This window comes from Columba livia, chromosome 5 (genome assembly GCF_036013475.1).
Source record: "Columba livia isolate bColLiv1 breed racing homer chromosome 5, bColLiv1.pat.W.v2, whole genome shotgun sequence".
In the NCBI taxonomy this organism is placed as follows: Eukaryota; Metazoa; Chordata; class Aves; order Columbiformes; family Columbidae; genus Columba; species Columba livia.
The window spans coordinates 16703891-16718254 of NC_088606.1; the positions used below are offsets into that span (position 1 = coordinate 16703891).

At 39.7% G+C, this 14364-nt stretch overlaps 1 protein-coding gene across 7 annotated transcripts in view; it reads right to left on the reverse strand.

Annotated features, from left to right (window-relative positions):
* Window positions 1-11391, reverse strand: part of PPP4R4 (protein phosphatase 4 regulatory subunit 4) — a 70670-nt gene extending 59279 nt beyond the window's left edge. For 2 of the 7 annotated variants that reach the window (XM_065063583.1, XM_065063579.1), the window contains exons 1-2: window positions 10169-11350; window positions 9625-9698 (exon numbers count right to left, since the gene is read on the reverse strand). In XM_065063583.1, the coding sequence (XP_064919655.1) occupies window positions 9625-9698; window positions 10169-10285 (191 nt within the window). In that variant the 5' untranslated portion in view covers window positions 10286-11350. Of the gene's footprint in view, window positions 1-9624; window positions 9699-10168 lie in introns of all 7 variants that reach the window. The other 5 variants (XM_065063581.1, XM_065063584.1, XM_065063578.1 and 2 more) reach the window with 5 other exon arrangements.
* Window positions 11392-14364: the final 2973 nt, after the last annotated feature.

The following is a 14364-nucleotide window of genomic DNA, read 5'->3' on the forward strand; positions in this document are numbered from 1 at the left end:
TAAATTATTTCCCCCACACACACACCCCATCAGAAAGAACCACCGAATAGTTTGGGTTGGAAGGGACCTTCTAAGTTCATCTAGTCCAACCCCTGGCGATGAGCAGGAACATCTTCAAACAGACCAGGTTGCTCAGAGCCCTGTCCAGCCTGACCTTGGATGTTTCCAGGGATGGGGCATCTACCACCTCTCTGGGCAACCTGTTCCAGTATTTTACCACCTTCATTGTAAAAAACTTCTTCCTCATGTCTAGCCTGAATCTCCCCTCTTTTAGTGTAAAACCATTACCTCTTGTCCTGTCACAAAATGCCCTTTTAAAAAGTCTGTTCCCAGAATGTAAGACTATGTATGTTCTTTGAAGGTTCGGTCTTACTTCATCCTTGTACATTATTTAGTGATGCTAACCACCCTTATTTATATAATCTTACCGAAAATGTGAGTTAAAAAAAAAAAAAGGTCTGAAGACCTACAAATACATTCCTGGCTTACTCTAAGTACATGAAGTCAATAAAACAAGACCCCTAGTTACTATGTTCAGCTTCGGTTCATACACACTTACAATTATGCAATTCCATTCATATCCATTATCTGTCCCTGCTCACACACAGCCTCAATCTGAATTTCTTGTGCTATAGTAAATTTAAGAACAGTGGAAGAACAGGAAAGTAGGAATTACAGAGAAACACTGGGACTAAAATCACACTGTAGTACGCTTCTATAAACAAAGAGTGCATAATTTTGGAATTATACAATGACAAAGAAGTATTGTTTATTCATACAGTCTGTTAGGAAAGGGGTAGGTACCTAAAATCCACTAGTATGTAAAGGGCAGATGGGCAAGATGTTTCCAGCAACAGTTAACAAGTTCAGTAAAGCAGAGAAATTCCCCTCGCTCCTGCTGTGAACTGATACACTGACAAGGAATGACTCAGCTTGTCTGCACATGAGAGTTGTACACATACTCAGAACCCGCAGCCACGCAACAACATGGAATAAAGAAAACTGCTCCTGAAATAACTGCTACCAAGATACAGGGGAATATATCCAGAGCCTGATATTTTTATTCCTTAACATTAACCCCTCATAGGGCAATGTTTTGCAAAGTGAAACATGTAGAAGCATTTATTTGAATACAACAGAAGCTAAAAGGTAGAATTAAAATAAGAATACCTGTATCATCAAGAGTCCAATCAAATAACCACATGGATATGAAATATCTGTTACATTTTCTGGCTTATATAGAAGTATCAGTCAGAGGCAACAAAGCGTGCCTCACACAGATGTATTTAAGAGATCTAGCAGAAGTTTCCAAGTGGTTCTTTGTTTCTTTTCTCGTTCTGTTTTATTATGACTCACAAAGCAGAAAGACATTTTTCTTCTATAGGCAGGGGTGTTCATCTGATAGGCTATAGGGAATGAACATTCAATGAGAAAGACTCTACCTTGTCAAAAAGTGTCTCCGTGAGACCAGCAAGGTTTTTCACAGAGAGAGGGGAGCAACTTCAAGAACTGCAGTGAATGTGATAGCCTTGTAAAACTAGTTTTAACAGATTAAGCATGGGAGTTAAAGAGCCCTTGTTTTCAAAGCCTGCAAATGATACTGTTACAGTCCATATAGGAAAGACCCATATACAACCTGATCTAGGAGGGTAATTATGCATTGGGTGTGTTGGGGAGAGGTGGGAAGGATGCGGGAATCAAGATGTAAAAATGACAGTGACATGTTAATTCTCAAAGTGCAACTTTCAAGAACTCAGTTACGTAGCATTCCCATCACTATCATGTTAAAATGAAAAGATTCTTGCTACTTTTCCTTCACTTTCCCTGAGGGCATAAATCTGTCTTTGGCTATAGATGTCACTTGTGGTATCAGTTTTGAAATCTGAAGCGATCTTCATTTTCAGGCATAGAGTCCTAAGTGAGTGTAATTTAAACAGTTGTTTCGTTAGCTGTAACATGGGTTTTGCCAGATCATATCAATAGAAATCTAGAGGTCACTTCCAGTTTCCTCTTCAGTTTGTCTTCAAGACCTAAAAAGAACTTTTCTTATAGAAAAAGCTGCCTCCGAAAGATTAAATAAGATGTCCCTGCCAAAGAGAACCAATCAATGAATAATGGAGACCTCCTCAAATTTCTTAGTCTCGAGAACTATCTACATTCCCATTCTGTTTTCCCAGTATAAAAATTTCTGTTTAAGTGATGAAATAATTCTGGTTTGTTTCCTGTGACATAAAGCTTTGGGCTCTGAGGCTTGAAAAAGAGCCAGTGTAACTTTACCACAGTGTTGGCATTTAGACTACCAGCTGGTGGAACAAAGACAAAAGCATTAATATCACTAAAGTTAACTCTAAAAATAGCTAAATAAAACCATTCTACAAGTATACCACAAAGAGCAGGATTAAAATTAAATCTCTATGAAGCTATTTATTGTCTCATTCGAAATTATTCCTGTCATAGCATATCAGCTGAGGCATAGACACAGGCCCAAGCCTTCAGCCCTAGTTCCTGAAGTCCTTAAATTACAACCAGAGTTTCACCTCAGTAAAACAACTTCCCCTCAAACAAAGTTTACAAACTGCAGCAATGTGAACCAATACATAACAGAGTGTTATCTGCCTCACTTTGTGCAGATTCAGAGGCATATCTGAAAGAAATCTGGATGCAAAAATGTGGTATAACCGCACTAAGAATCATGATACTGAAGAGTCTCAGAGTACTCAGATTTTTGGGACAGGTAACAGCGAATGCAACTATCCTGATACTCACAAAACTGATATGTCTGCTACTGCCTTTAGGGGATGAGTAGGTGGACCAGTACTAAGAGCTGTTGCTTCTCTCCGTCAGCAACAAATGGAGTCAGAGAGCAGGGTCATGGAAGCACCACACCACGACATGTGCAGGGCTTCCTATGCCTACAACAAAGCAGTTCTCAAAACACCAGGAGTTTTGAAGAAAACCTGCTAGTTTCAGTCACTAGCATATGACAGTCATATTACAGGGCACCATTGTGTGAAAATGTTCTCAGGCTTGCCATAAATGGAGAGCTTGACCTACTATTTGAGGATTTTGTATCTTTGACATATTCTAACACAAAACATTACATTTTCCCATATACATCCTCAAGCAGTTTCCACTGGATGCATCTCCAGGTCCTGACATAAACTAGTGCAATACTATTACCTCTTGCCAAATCAGGCAAATGATACAAACATAATTAGGAATTTTGAGCAAGTATGAGGATAAAAGCTCCTTACAAGTACAAAGTGTTGCTTTAAACACTTGGAGCTTTTTAAGGATGGTCATATAAAGGAGAATGATTATACTTACACTTAATTATGTGCCATCTCAAAATAAATTGTGCAGCTGTTAAAGTTATTTATTAAATGCCAGTGATCATTTAAACAAAAACAAAACAAAACAAACTCTGTCTCCTGCTGGGCAACATGCTATTCCTGTATGGGATTTGTCATGTAGAAAGAAAGAAACATTGTAGATATTTAGCTGGATATTCCTACCTAGATCTTTTCTAGGAGAGCATGACAAGATTTTCCCAGGGTAACAGAACAACTTTTAGAAGTTAAGAAAATCCACAGTTATTTCAGCCGTGTTTACTATTAAAAAAAGGCATTCACACATCTACCTAGTCTCTCCTTACTATGTCATGCAGAAAGATGCTCTGAAACTATATAATTGACATCTCCAGAGGAGAATTTGACAATACATAAGGAAGAGCAACCACTTATCTCACTCATCGCAGCTCTCATGTAGACTTCCAGAAGTCCATTTAATGTCAAAGGGCTCATTAAATACACTACAGCTGATACTTCATAGTCCCTCACCGTTTCAACCAGTACTTGACTTCACAGATTCAAAGCATAGACTCAACATCAGTGTAACATGAACTAAATCTATTCTGTTGTTGATAGGAGAGTGATCTCCCAGCTGTGACATCCTCTCTGCTCATGGTCCCGCTTAAGGAGCACAAGTGGGCATGCAGTTGCACACTTTGTTGGAAGCAAGTACCTCAGAAATTTGTTAGAATTAGTATCAGTTCCCTAATCTGACTGAGACCGCACATCTTCTACAGCATTACTGCTGGTGCACAAAACATATCAGAAACATCCAGTCACATAAGGAAAGGAGAGAAGAGACACTGTTTCTGGTACAGGAAGAGCTTCATTCAGCTTAATGTGACTGTAAAACTACATACCAGCAAAGCGTAGCTTCAGGAATACCATAAACCAGCCAAACGTAGTGCTACATCTCAGAGCCATTTGACCCGCCCCCAAACCCTGCTCCCGTGCTGCTGCACGCTTCTGTGCTGGCACAGGCATTGTTCCGGGTGCACAAAGTCCGGGATCATACAGTGGATCTGGTTTAAAACTAACTGTTACATTCACGGTTTGCCTCTGACAAACTCCCCAATGTGCTGTGCAGGCACAAGGGCAACCAGGGAGAGGACTGGCAGTGCCACCTTCCTGCACTGGCTGGGGCCTGGGGGAGAAAACTGAAATGAAGATTTTTCTCCTTTTTTCTTGTTGATGTTTCTCAGAGCACTATATTAACTCTGCTCTATATATTTAAAGCAGGTTTCTCAGTTGTACTTTCAACTCAGCAAATACGATCTACAGAAGTATTTATACAAATCTAAATTTTAATAAAAGTATGTGACTTAGCATCATTTCGGAAGATTACAGATACACCTGTCACTTCAAGATGAAAGCATCAATTTCGTATACATTAATTTGCATAACAGAGTCAAGGTCAAGGAACTAATTTATCCATCCAACTAAGTGAATCAGGAACTAAACTTTTATAAAATTTAAGTTGCGATTTTAAAAATAAAAGACACTATTAAATTGTACCAAGGAAAAAAAGACCAAAGAAATACTTTAAATGTTAGTATTTACAGCTTGCCAGTATAGTTGGAAGAATTCTTTTCCAACGTGCTTAGCATGACAGCTGGACCTTTCAGTATTGTATGTGCACATCAGGATCATAAATTCAGCAGCTGCATAATCTGAATAGATTAGCTAGTTCTCACAATAGAAAATCAGCTCATAAAGTTACATTCAAATGAAAGCTTTCATTTAAATTTAAAGGTGAGTTGACCGCACCTACAGAGAAGCGAATATCTCAAAAGTAATAAGATGAAGACTAAAAACTAGAAGGAAAACAAAAAAAATCTTTAAAATAGTGGTTTTGACACTCACAATTAACAACATATAGTGTATAAAAAGATTTTTAGAATTTGAGAATACTCTTGCTGATCAAGGATGGCTACAATAAAGTACAACCTTCTTTTTTTAAAAAAAAAAAAAAAACAACATGCTAAGTTTACAGGCCTTGAATTCTCTCCAATCTAGATAAAGTATCTATTGTGTCTTCAAAAATCTAGATAAAGTATCTATTGTGTCTTCCAAAACTGTGCTAAATGCTTTGGAGGGGTGTTGTGTAGTTTGCTGAACTGATAGATAGGATCACTTCAAAACCAAAGTACAGTATGTTCCCAAAAGGGTGAATAACTCAGCCTTCCACCTTGATAACTCATTACTACTCTTATTTTGAGTAAGACAAAAATGTCAAGGCCTGTAAGCTTTAACACTAAATAGGCACAATAACAAAAAAAAGAAAAGGTAGCTGAATAGAAAATACAGTACACATAACACTGAAAAACCCCTAGGAAAATCTATCAGAAAAGGTCTCAGAAAACAAACCACGCTACAACATGCATGCCAGTAAGCATCCCTGTATCCAAACCAAATTCACATCAGGTAATGATTATGTATTTCCTATTGACTGTATGCCATAAAGGAGTGAACTACAGTAAGACAAATAAAAATAAGTAATAACATCAAACATCAGCAAACATGGAAACTAAGACTACAGGCAAAAGTTCATAGCAGGAATAAAAATTGCTGTCCCTGAGCTGCTTATTGCCACTGTCATGTGGAGTTCAGGATGCCCTGAAGTGGAATGCAAACTATTCAGTCACTTTGGTACAAAGTCTGGCAGCTTGTCTTAATCTGCTGACCTCTTTAAAATAAACCTTCAGTCTCGACACAGACATAGTTGAGATGCACAGAGCTGATTTGGCCTCCTTGTTCCTCTTTGGGCCAGCAACATACCAAACACGGTCAGAATACAACTCTTCAGTGATTCCAGTTAGACCCTCCAGTAATTCCCGTGCACTAAGGTTGAAGCTCTAAAACACAGATCCTAGACACTCAGATACCTCTCCCTCCTCAGGTACCTGAATCCATTTGATTTCCATGACAAGTTCATGAACATCCCTGACAACCTGGCCTAATGAAACCCAGTTCCTCAACCAGAATCAAGGTTAATTGAGATTACAAAAAATGACAACCCAATTTGCTACAGCATTTTTATTAAATTAGAACTTGCTCAGTCTAATTGCAGAAAGTTACCTAATTAAAACTCAGTACTCTGGGAAACAATGATCTAAAGCTGAAGTTCACCTGTGCCTCTGTCACATTAAAGTGACTCTGGCCACCAGGAGGGCTACTGAGTCCCTGCCTTTTGTTTGCGTAACTGTTTCCATACCCACATGATGAACCAAATCAAGGAGCTGATTTAGTTGAAAAACTAATCTGACTAAAACTGATCAGCTTTAGCTAGAACATCTTGTCCATCTACCTCATTACATAGTTACCTGAATAATACTACTAGCAGAAAAGGGTAGACTGAAACCAAAGTAACCCCTTAAAAATAATAGTTGTGTATATATATAGATATAAACTTATATAAAAATTGCAATTAGCAGTTTAAAATGTAAAACCAAACTATGATAGGTAACAACAGAAAACTAACTGAAGACACTCCTGTGAAAGTGAGGTTTCAAATAGGATTAATATGTCAACGTACTCTGCATGTACTAAGAACATTTGCAGACATATATTTATGTCATACTTAGGGCAATGAACAGAAATTTACAAGATATCTGGCCTGATATAGACAAACAAGTCATTGCAGAAATACTAAATAATTATTAGATTGGACAAATAAATACTAGATGAGGAAAACAACTTCACAATATCAAGAAGTAAAGGAGCATGCCAGAAATTCCATAGTATTATTAGCAAATGAAAAGTCATAAAAGAGGTGAAAAAAAAAGAATGAACCATTGAAAATGATGAGAGTTGGGGAATTAATACCTCCTCATATATACAGTACAGCAAGAATCAGTCACAGGAAAGAAAATACTAGTAAGGCACCAAAAACCTCAGATAGTAAAAGACTGTCCTATTTTCTCCAACTAGGATGTCAATGTACCTGTTTTCAGACTACAGTAGTAAAATGCTTAAGAAGAAATCTAGAAAAACAAGTATCTACTAGGCATACAGCTTCATATAAGGAGACCAGAGTATCCAAGTTCAAGGGTGGGGTGGAGAAGCTGGGGACAGGTTTTGGAGGGAAAGGATAATGCAAAAATATAAGAAAGTGGTTGATCTTTTTATTCAAAATGAAAGCCATTAAAAGGTGAGGACTCTTTCTGAACTTTCAGAGAAAGCAATTACTAAACATTACGTTTGCTGTATCATGCAAATATTCCACTCAGCTCCATTGTATTGTACAAGCAACACTACAGATAACCTCCTCAGTAAATTAAAAAATCTCCAGTTTGCAGATTAGGGTTACATAAATTGACAATACAAAAGCCAATGTGACACAACATTAAGTATTTTGATACTATTTGTAGATACTTAAGGTAAGGTATTTGCCTTATATTATTGTTCTTGCAATTTTTTTAATGTATATGGAGAGAGCATCATCCTTTCCAAATGGAGCACAACACAGACATCATTAACAATTCATTTCAATTTCACCAAAGCAATTTTTATAGTGGGATTTTCAGAAAAGGCAGTGTCTTGTTGGAAAACATCAAGGAGAGCCCCACATAAGGAACAACCTGAAGGAGAGCAAATAATCCATGTGAGAAAATGAGGCATGAAAAGACCAGACTGACATTGTCAAAAAGGAACAGGCAGGATTTTTGTATTATAATAGATTAAAAACCACCAGACAAGCCCAAAATACATTCCTTTGTACATTACATAAAGGATACAACCTGTGTTACAGGCAGGTTTTCAAGTCTGCTTATATTACACTCAGTACAGGGAAGGCAATATACTATTGAACAGCAAAAGCTTCCGCTGGATTATTGTATTAACATACCTGGACAATCACAGCAAGTGATTGCCTTGCACAAAGCTTATCAAGCAGAGACGAAGCTACCTTTCAGCAATAGGGACAATGCAGAGGCAAACATGAAAAGTTCATTACAAGGAAAAGAATATTGTGTCTCCAGAACAGCTGCTCAAGTAGACAGAAAGCAGATGAAGATGTCAGGAGAAGTTCAAGGCCAGGTTGCAAAGCAATTAGTAAAATGAAAGATACAAAGTGGAACCTTTTACCCTTTAACAAGGCAATGATCCAGGAAAGACATATTGCTGAAAACATGGCATTTAATTGGGAAAAGAGCAAAGAAATTTGCTGCCACATAGGGAAAGGAGAAGAAAAAAAAAAAAAAGTCAACTGTGCTGATCACTATGAGGTAAAAACCAAAACTGATCTGCATTCTTTGCAGTGATATGCACCACAGGCAAACCGTGTCCTCCGAATTTCCCTAGAGTCAACAGAGTTCTTTGATTCCAGGAACTATTAGCAAAGCGAGTTTAAAGTCACTAGTTAAGTTCAGCATTAAAAAAACATGAACAAAATTCAGTATAAAAAGTAATAGCAGTGGACAAAAATGCTTATCTAAAAATAATGCCACGCACCCCAAAAAGATAAAATTAAGGGACTGAGAATATGTGCTCTAAACATTGAAGACAGCCGTAGACTGGAAAAGCACTTAAAATAGCAGAATAAGCAAACTGAGAGGGAGCTGCAGCTGGTTCTTCAATTACTAGGTATTGTTTAAAAGTGCATATTCAAATCAAAATTTCTCAGAACATTTGTACTCTCGAAGATGACTTATACAGTAGTTGCAAGATCTGTGTTTTAAACTATAGAAATTTAACTTATTCAAGTACTTCAAATACTTTAAAGAACAAGAAGAAGGAGGTAAAAAAATAAAATAAAATAAAATAAAAAAACAGAATGCAGTGAACTATTAATATAGTATCTTCTATAGTATTTCTTAAGGGCTATAAAACTAATCTCTGAAGTTTTCTCTTCTGAATGCCCAGACATATACAGTATGCTCAAACAGCTCTGTTATCAGTCTGTGGTAACTGCTCATATGCCTTAGAGTGAATATGAAGTCACTGAATGATTGGTGTTATTAATGTTAACACTCAGGGAATCTTGCAAAATTAGCTGCAGGGGAAAAGATGAAGTACAACTCCGTGTTGTTGAAGGCCATATTAGAAACTCAGAAAATAAATATTTATACATGTACACAGGCATTCTATTATATGCATTTAAAAAAAACCATCTGCAATACCTATTTTTATCTTGTCTATGCATTTAACATAGAATAAAGTAAAAAACTACGACTGAAAGACAGAAAATAAAAGGAGTGAAAGGTAAAGCACTAAAAAAAAGCTGTATGTAAGCACAATAGTCAGTAACGTTCCACAGTACTATTTTAGGAAATACCTGAGTAGATAAACAGCCCTTTCAATATCACCGAGTTCTTCATCAACTGTCAATCTTTCTATTTCTTCTGGTGTCTGTCAAGCATGAAATAGACATTATGAGTTTACAATGCCTTACTATTTCCTCAGTTTATTATTCTTAAAACAACCCCATCCTCCTCACATCCAGAGATAATTCCATGAGTTATTTGAATTTAATCCTTGAAAACTCAAGCCAACATTTCAAATTAAATCAAATAAATCTTTCACCAGGAAAAGATGGAATGTAATAGAAGTACAGTTCCATGTAAGACACTATCAGTATTAACTATTTATATATACACAAGTCACATACAAATTAATCAAAAGACCTAAGTCTGACATATATATAGAGAGAATAGAGATATATAGAATTCGATTGTCTATTCCAAAATGAATGAAAACAATTTTTAGTATCCTGGTACTGTGAGAAATACACTAACTGCCTATTCAGTTAGTTGTGCATAAATAAAACAGACACAATCGCAAACGGACTTTAAAGCACGGTTCTGTTTCCAAGTATATACCTTCAGGCTCCTGCGTACTGGCCTCTCTATAATAGTTAGTTCCTGCAGGTCTTCTATGTATCCAAATAAATTGCTCTGACTAAAATCCATTTTGGAGAAGAAGATTATTGGGTGCATGTAACTGCTAAAGCCTTTGGCAACCGATGCTCTCCGCGAGCCTCACATCGCACGGAAGACGGCAGGAGGCTCGGCGGAGCTCCCCCTCCGGGCGCGCCAGCCGCCGGGAGCCGCCGCCAGCGGCCTCGCCTCGGTGCACACACTGCGGCAGCGGCCGCCGCCGCTCGCCCCCGCCGAGCCTCCTGCCGGGAAACTTTCTCCGCTTGGCCCGGGCGGGCAGGGAGCGGGGCCGGCGCCTGCAGACCCCGGTACAGCCGCGGGTACTTCGGCGGGGGGAGTTTCGAGCCGAGTTTCCCCTCTCCGCGGGCCGCCTCTGTCCGCAGGGCTGGGGGCGAGGGGGGCAGGCTGCCGCCGGGCGCGGGCGGGGAACGGCGGAGCCTCTCTCCGCGCAGTGCCCGGACTGCGGGGCTGGCTCCCCACCGACGGGGCAGGACGCAGAGCGAACCAGCCCCCGCCGCCGTGCCCGGTGCCGCCTCTGCCCCCGCACCCCGGGAGGAGGGACGGCCGCTGCGGTGCAGTGACGCTCCCCGCCCCCGTCCCGCTCCCGCGGTGCAGCCCCCCGGCAGCGCGGGGGGCGGGGGCGAGCTCCACGGCACCTGGGCCCGGCGGGAACGGCCCCACGGCCCGCACGGCGCCAGCCCCCGCGCCGGGTCCGCGCCGGCACCGCCGAGCCGGTAGCCGGGGCAACGCGGCGCTACAGCGGCCTCCGCGGGGCAGAACAGCGCCCGAGCCCGGCCATGCCCGAACGCGCGGGGGGCGCCATCACCCCCTCAAAGGCGGTTACCCGCGCGGCTTCGCGCCCCTCGGGGAGCTGCCGGCCGCCCCACGCAGCCCAGCCTGCCCCGTCGGCCTCCCCCCGGCCTGCGGTGACAGCCCGCGGGGCTCCTCTTCCACAGCTGTGGCCTCCACGGGCTTTCCCTCCCGCAGCTCCAGCCTCCCCAGGGCGGCTCTTAGCCGGGGGCAGCTCGGACCGTGTCCCTTCCCAGCTGTCCTGTGGCGCATCACCAGCGTCCTGCCCCGCCGTCACAACTATTTCATAGCAAAATTACACAGGAGAAACCTATAAACGCGCTGATTTTAATGAAAATTCCAAAGCAGGTTCCTCCCTCCAATGAATGCTCTTATATTAACCTAAAAAAAAAAAAAAAAAAAAAAAAAAAAAAAAAAAAAAATCCAAAGAAAAACCTTCCACGTCCTTGGCAGTGAAATGCAAAGCTACACCAAAGGCATCACTTCCACTCCTCATAACTTCTTATTCTTCATCTTTTCCTGCCCCATTCTGTAACTCAGGTTACACGCCGCTCATACAACAGGGCAGACTTCAACATGGACATTCTTCTGATATGCCTTGGATGCTGCAGGATTTCTCATTCTAGCTGACATACAGACTACATTGAGGGTACAAGGGAGAGTATTTATTTCAAAATAAAGGTATGCCATTTCTACCCTTGACTGATGCACAAATATATGTCCTCTTTTTTTAAAAAAAGTCATAAGACAGCTTCTTTTGGAGTGGGTTAGTGATGCAAAACACATGCAGGACAAGCATCGCCACACAAACAGTTCCACTTAGCATTTACTGAGCCGAGTAATTCTCCAGGCCTCAGGGCAGGAGCCTTTGCAATGATTATATTGAACACAACTCAACAACCAAGCTCACACCATGAGTTAAAAATCCTTGTAAATATTGCACAAGGGCTTATCTGAGTGGTTGCAATGTTTTTGCTATTACTGTGAAGTGCTCGCATGACCCAGTAAGTTTTGTTGATAAAGTATAAAGATATAACCAGAAATTGTAAGGATTAGATAATACTATGTAGTATATTGCCCAGAGGTTGATTGACTTCTGTTTTATGATTGGTAAGTACCTCAGCTTTTATTTAGCAAAAAATAACCATGGTGCTTTGTGTGTTACTCTCTGTGTCCTAGTTAGGCCAAATCCTATGCTCCATTAAACCAGTAAAATGGTAAAAAAAGAAAGCATCTCCATTAATTTCAAATGTACAACACAATTACTAGGAGAAAAATCTAATCCAAAATACATATAAATAATTAAACTTATGTAACAAAAAAAAAAAAAACAACCCACAACGGAGTTTGCAAGGCATGATGAATGAAAATGAGAAACACTATTTTGAACATCTCCTTTGCATTATCGTTTTAAGCAGGGAACACCATCAGACAGCAAATATAATAGTTATAACTGAACATAAGCCCCCTCAGAGTAGTTCACAAACTAGCGCCGCAAGGCAAAAGAAAAAAAAAAGAGTTCTATAATATGTTCTCAAATTCAGAATCCTGAGCTGCAGGCTTTTGCCAATAAGTATGAGGAAAACATACTGAAATCCCAATCTCAATTAGTTAGGAAAACCCTTCTGCAAGTTCGTTCACAGCCAATTTGTGGTTATTTCACCTTGCAAACAGTTCTCCTGAATCTTAAAGATCTTATGAGACCAAAGATATTTTCTTTTGTGTGCCTCGAATTAGAAACAGATTGCAGTTTTCTAATCAGGTATTTCATTACTCAGTTTTAAAGACTGAGAAATGTGGAGTTTAGATATATAATTAGGCTGATTTAGTATGATTTATAATATTATATTACATACATTACATACATATCATATTACATACATTTTGTAAGCCACTAAAGAAGAGAGGTTTTTATAAACATGTAAACAGCTCCCTTAATGCCTTTAAAAAACTGTCCTTATAAGTCAGTCCAGGAAACACTGTGCAGGAATGACTCCCATGAATTCTGCAATCAGTTGACATGCCAAAGAAATCTACAAAAATCCTGGAAATGTGAAAAGCAGAATAAAAGTAAGGTTGGGGGTTTTTTTCTCTAAATTGGATACTGGACCAGAATAAAGATCACAGAAGGGATTAACTTGCCCAGATTCAATATAAACATACCTCTTTATGACCCACACATTTTCCAGATAGAAAAAAAAAAAAGCAGCTTTGATATTTTGTTCCAAAACCACATATATAAAAATTAATCCCCTCTGACAGTAATTCTGCAGGCATATTTTCCCCAAGTGGTCTGTCATTCTCATCTGTGATGAAAGTCATGCCTGACTTCCCTTCCACTGTTGCTGCTTTAACCCTCTCTTTTTCTACTACTCTCCCAAATACAGCTCTACTTTCAGCTTCATTCTAACCTTGTCAGAGCTATTGTAATGGAATGAAGAGCTATTTCATCCTGCTTTTGTGAAATCCAGACTGAATTGGAACCTCCATTTTCACACAGGAGCTTTGTAAGCTGGTGAAGCCAAAACAGGGCTGATTTTAAATAATCCTTCACTAATGGAGACAACTACAGAGCACCTGGGAAAGCGTCACTCATACCTAGTGGAAGAAAAGAAATAGTGTTATTCATGCCCTCTAAAGCAATAAACTCTAAATGCAATAGAGACCAAGATCAAAAAAGACAAATCGATGGGAGGGCTTTGTACCTGAGGGATTCTTCAGGTACACCAACTCGTCCTCAGGAGCCTGGGGTGATGGGGTTTGTCACGTTGCTCAGATGCAGGGTTTTTCTTTGCTGTTCAGTGTTTGCCCTCTGGAAATTCCTCTGAAAATGTTGCAATTCTTACTTTACCTGTTGCATGCTCCCAAAGAATCAACCTGTAAATCAAATTATTCACAGAGAAGTTGAAAATTTAGGAAGTCTCAGCATGTATTGCAATGCCTGAATCAGATGAAATATGAAGTAACTGGTTTGGAGGATAAAGATGGGCACGCAAAGAAATGCCTTCAGGCAAAATGTGTGCACTCTACATTAAAAGCCAGAATTTCTTATGCAATGGCCAAATCAAAAAAGGAGGAAAAATTCAGCACTATATTTTTGGGTTTGGGAGGTGGAGGGAGCCACACAATAAGGCAATACACTTTGGGTCAACATGAAACTAATGCCTTTTTTTTTTTACTACTGAAGAGTTTACATAAAGGTCAGACTTAAATGTTTCATTCTTCTTCTCCTTTTTCCCCTGTTAATTTAATATTCCACAAAAAATAAATACACTTTCATAATGTACGCTATGTAGATTATGCACTGTGTAATCACAGTTCTGCTCAGG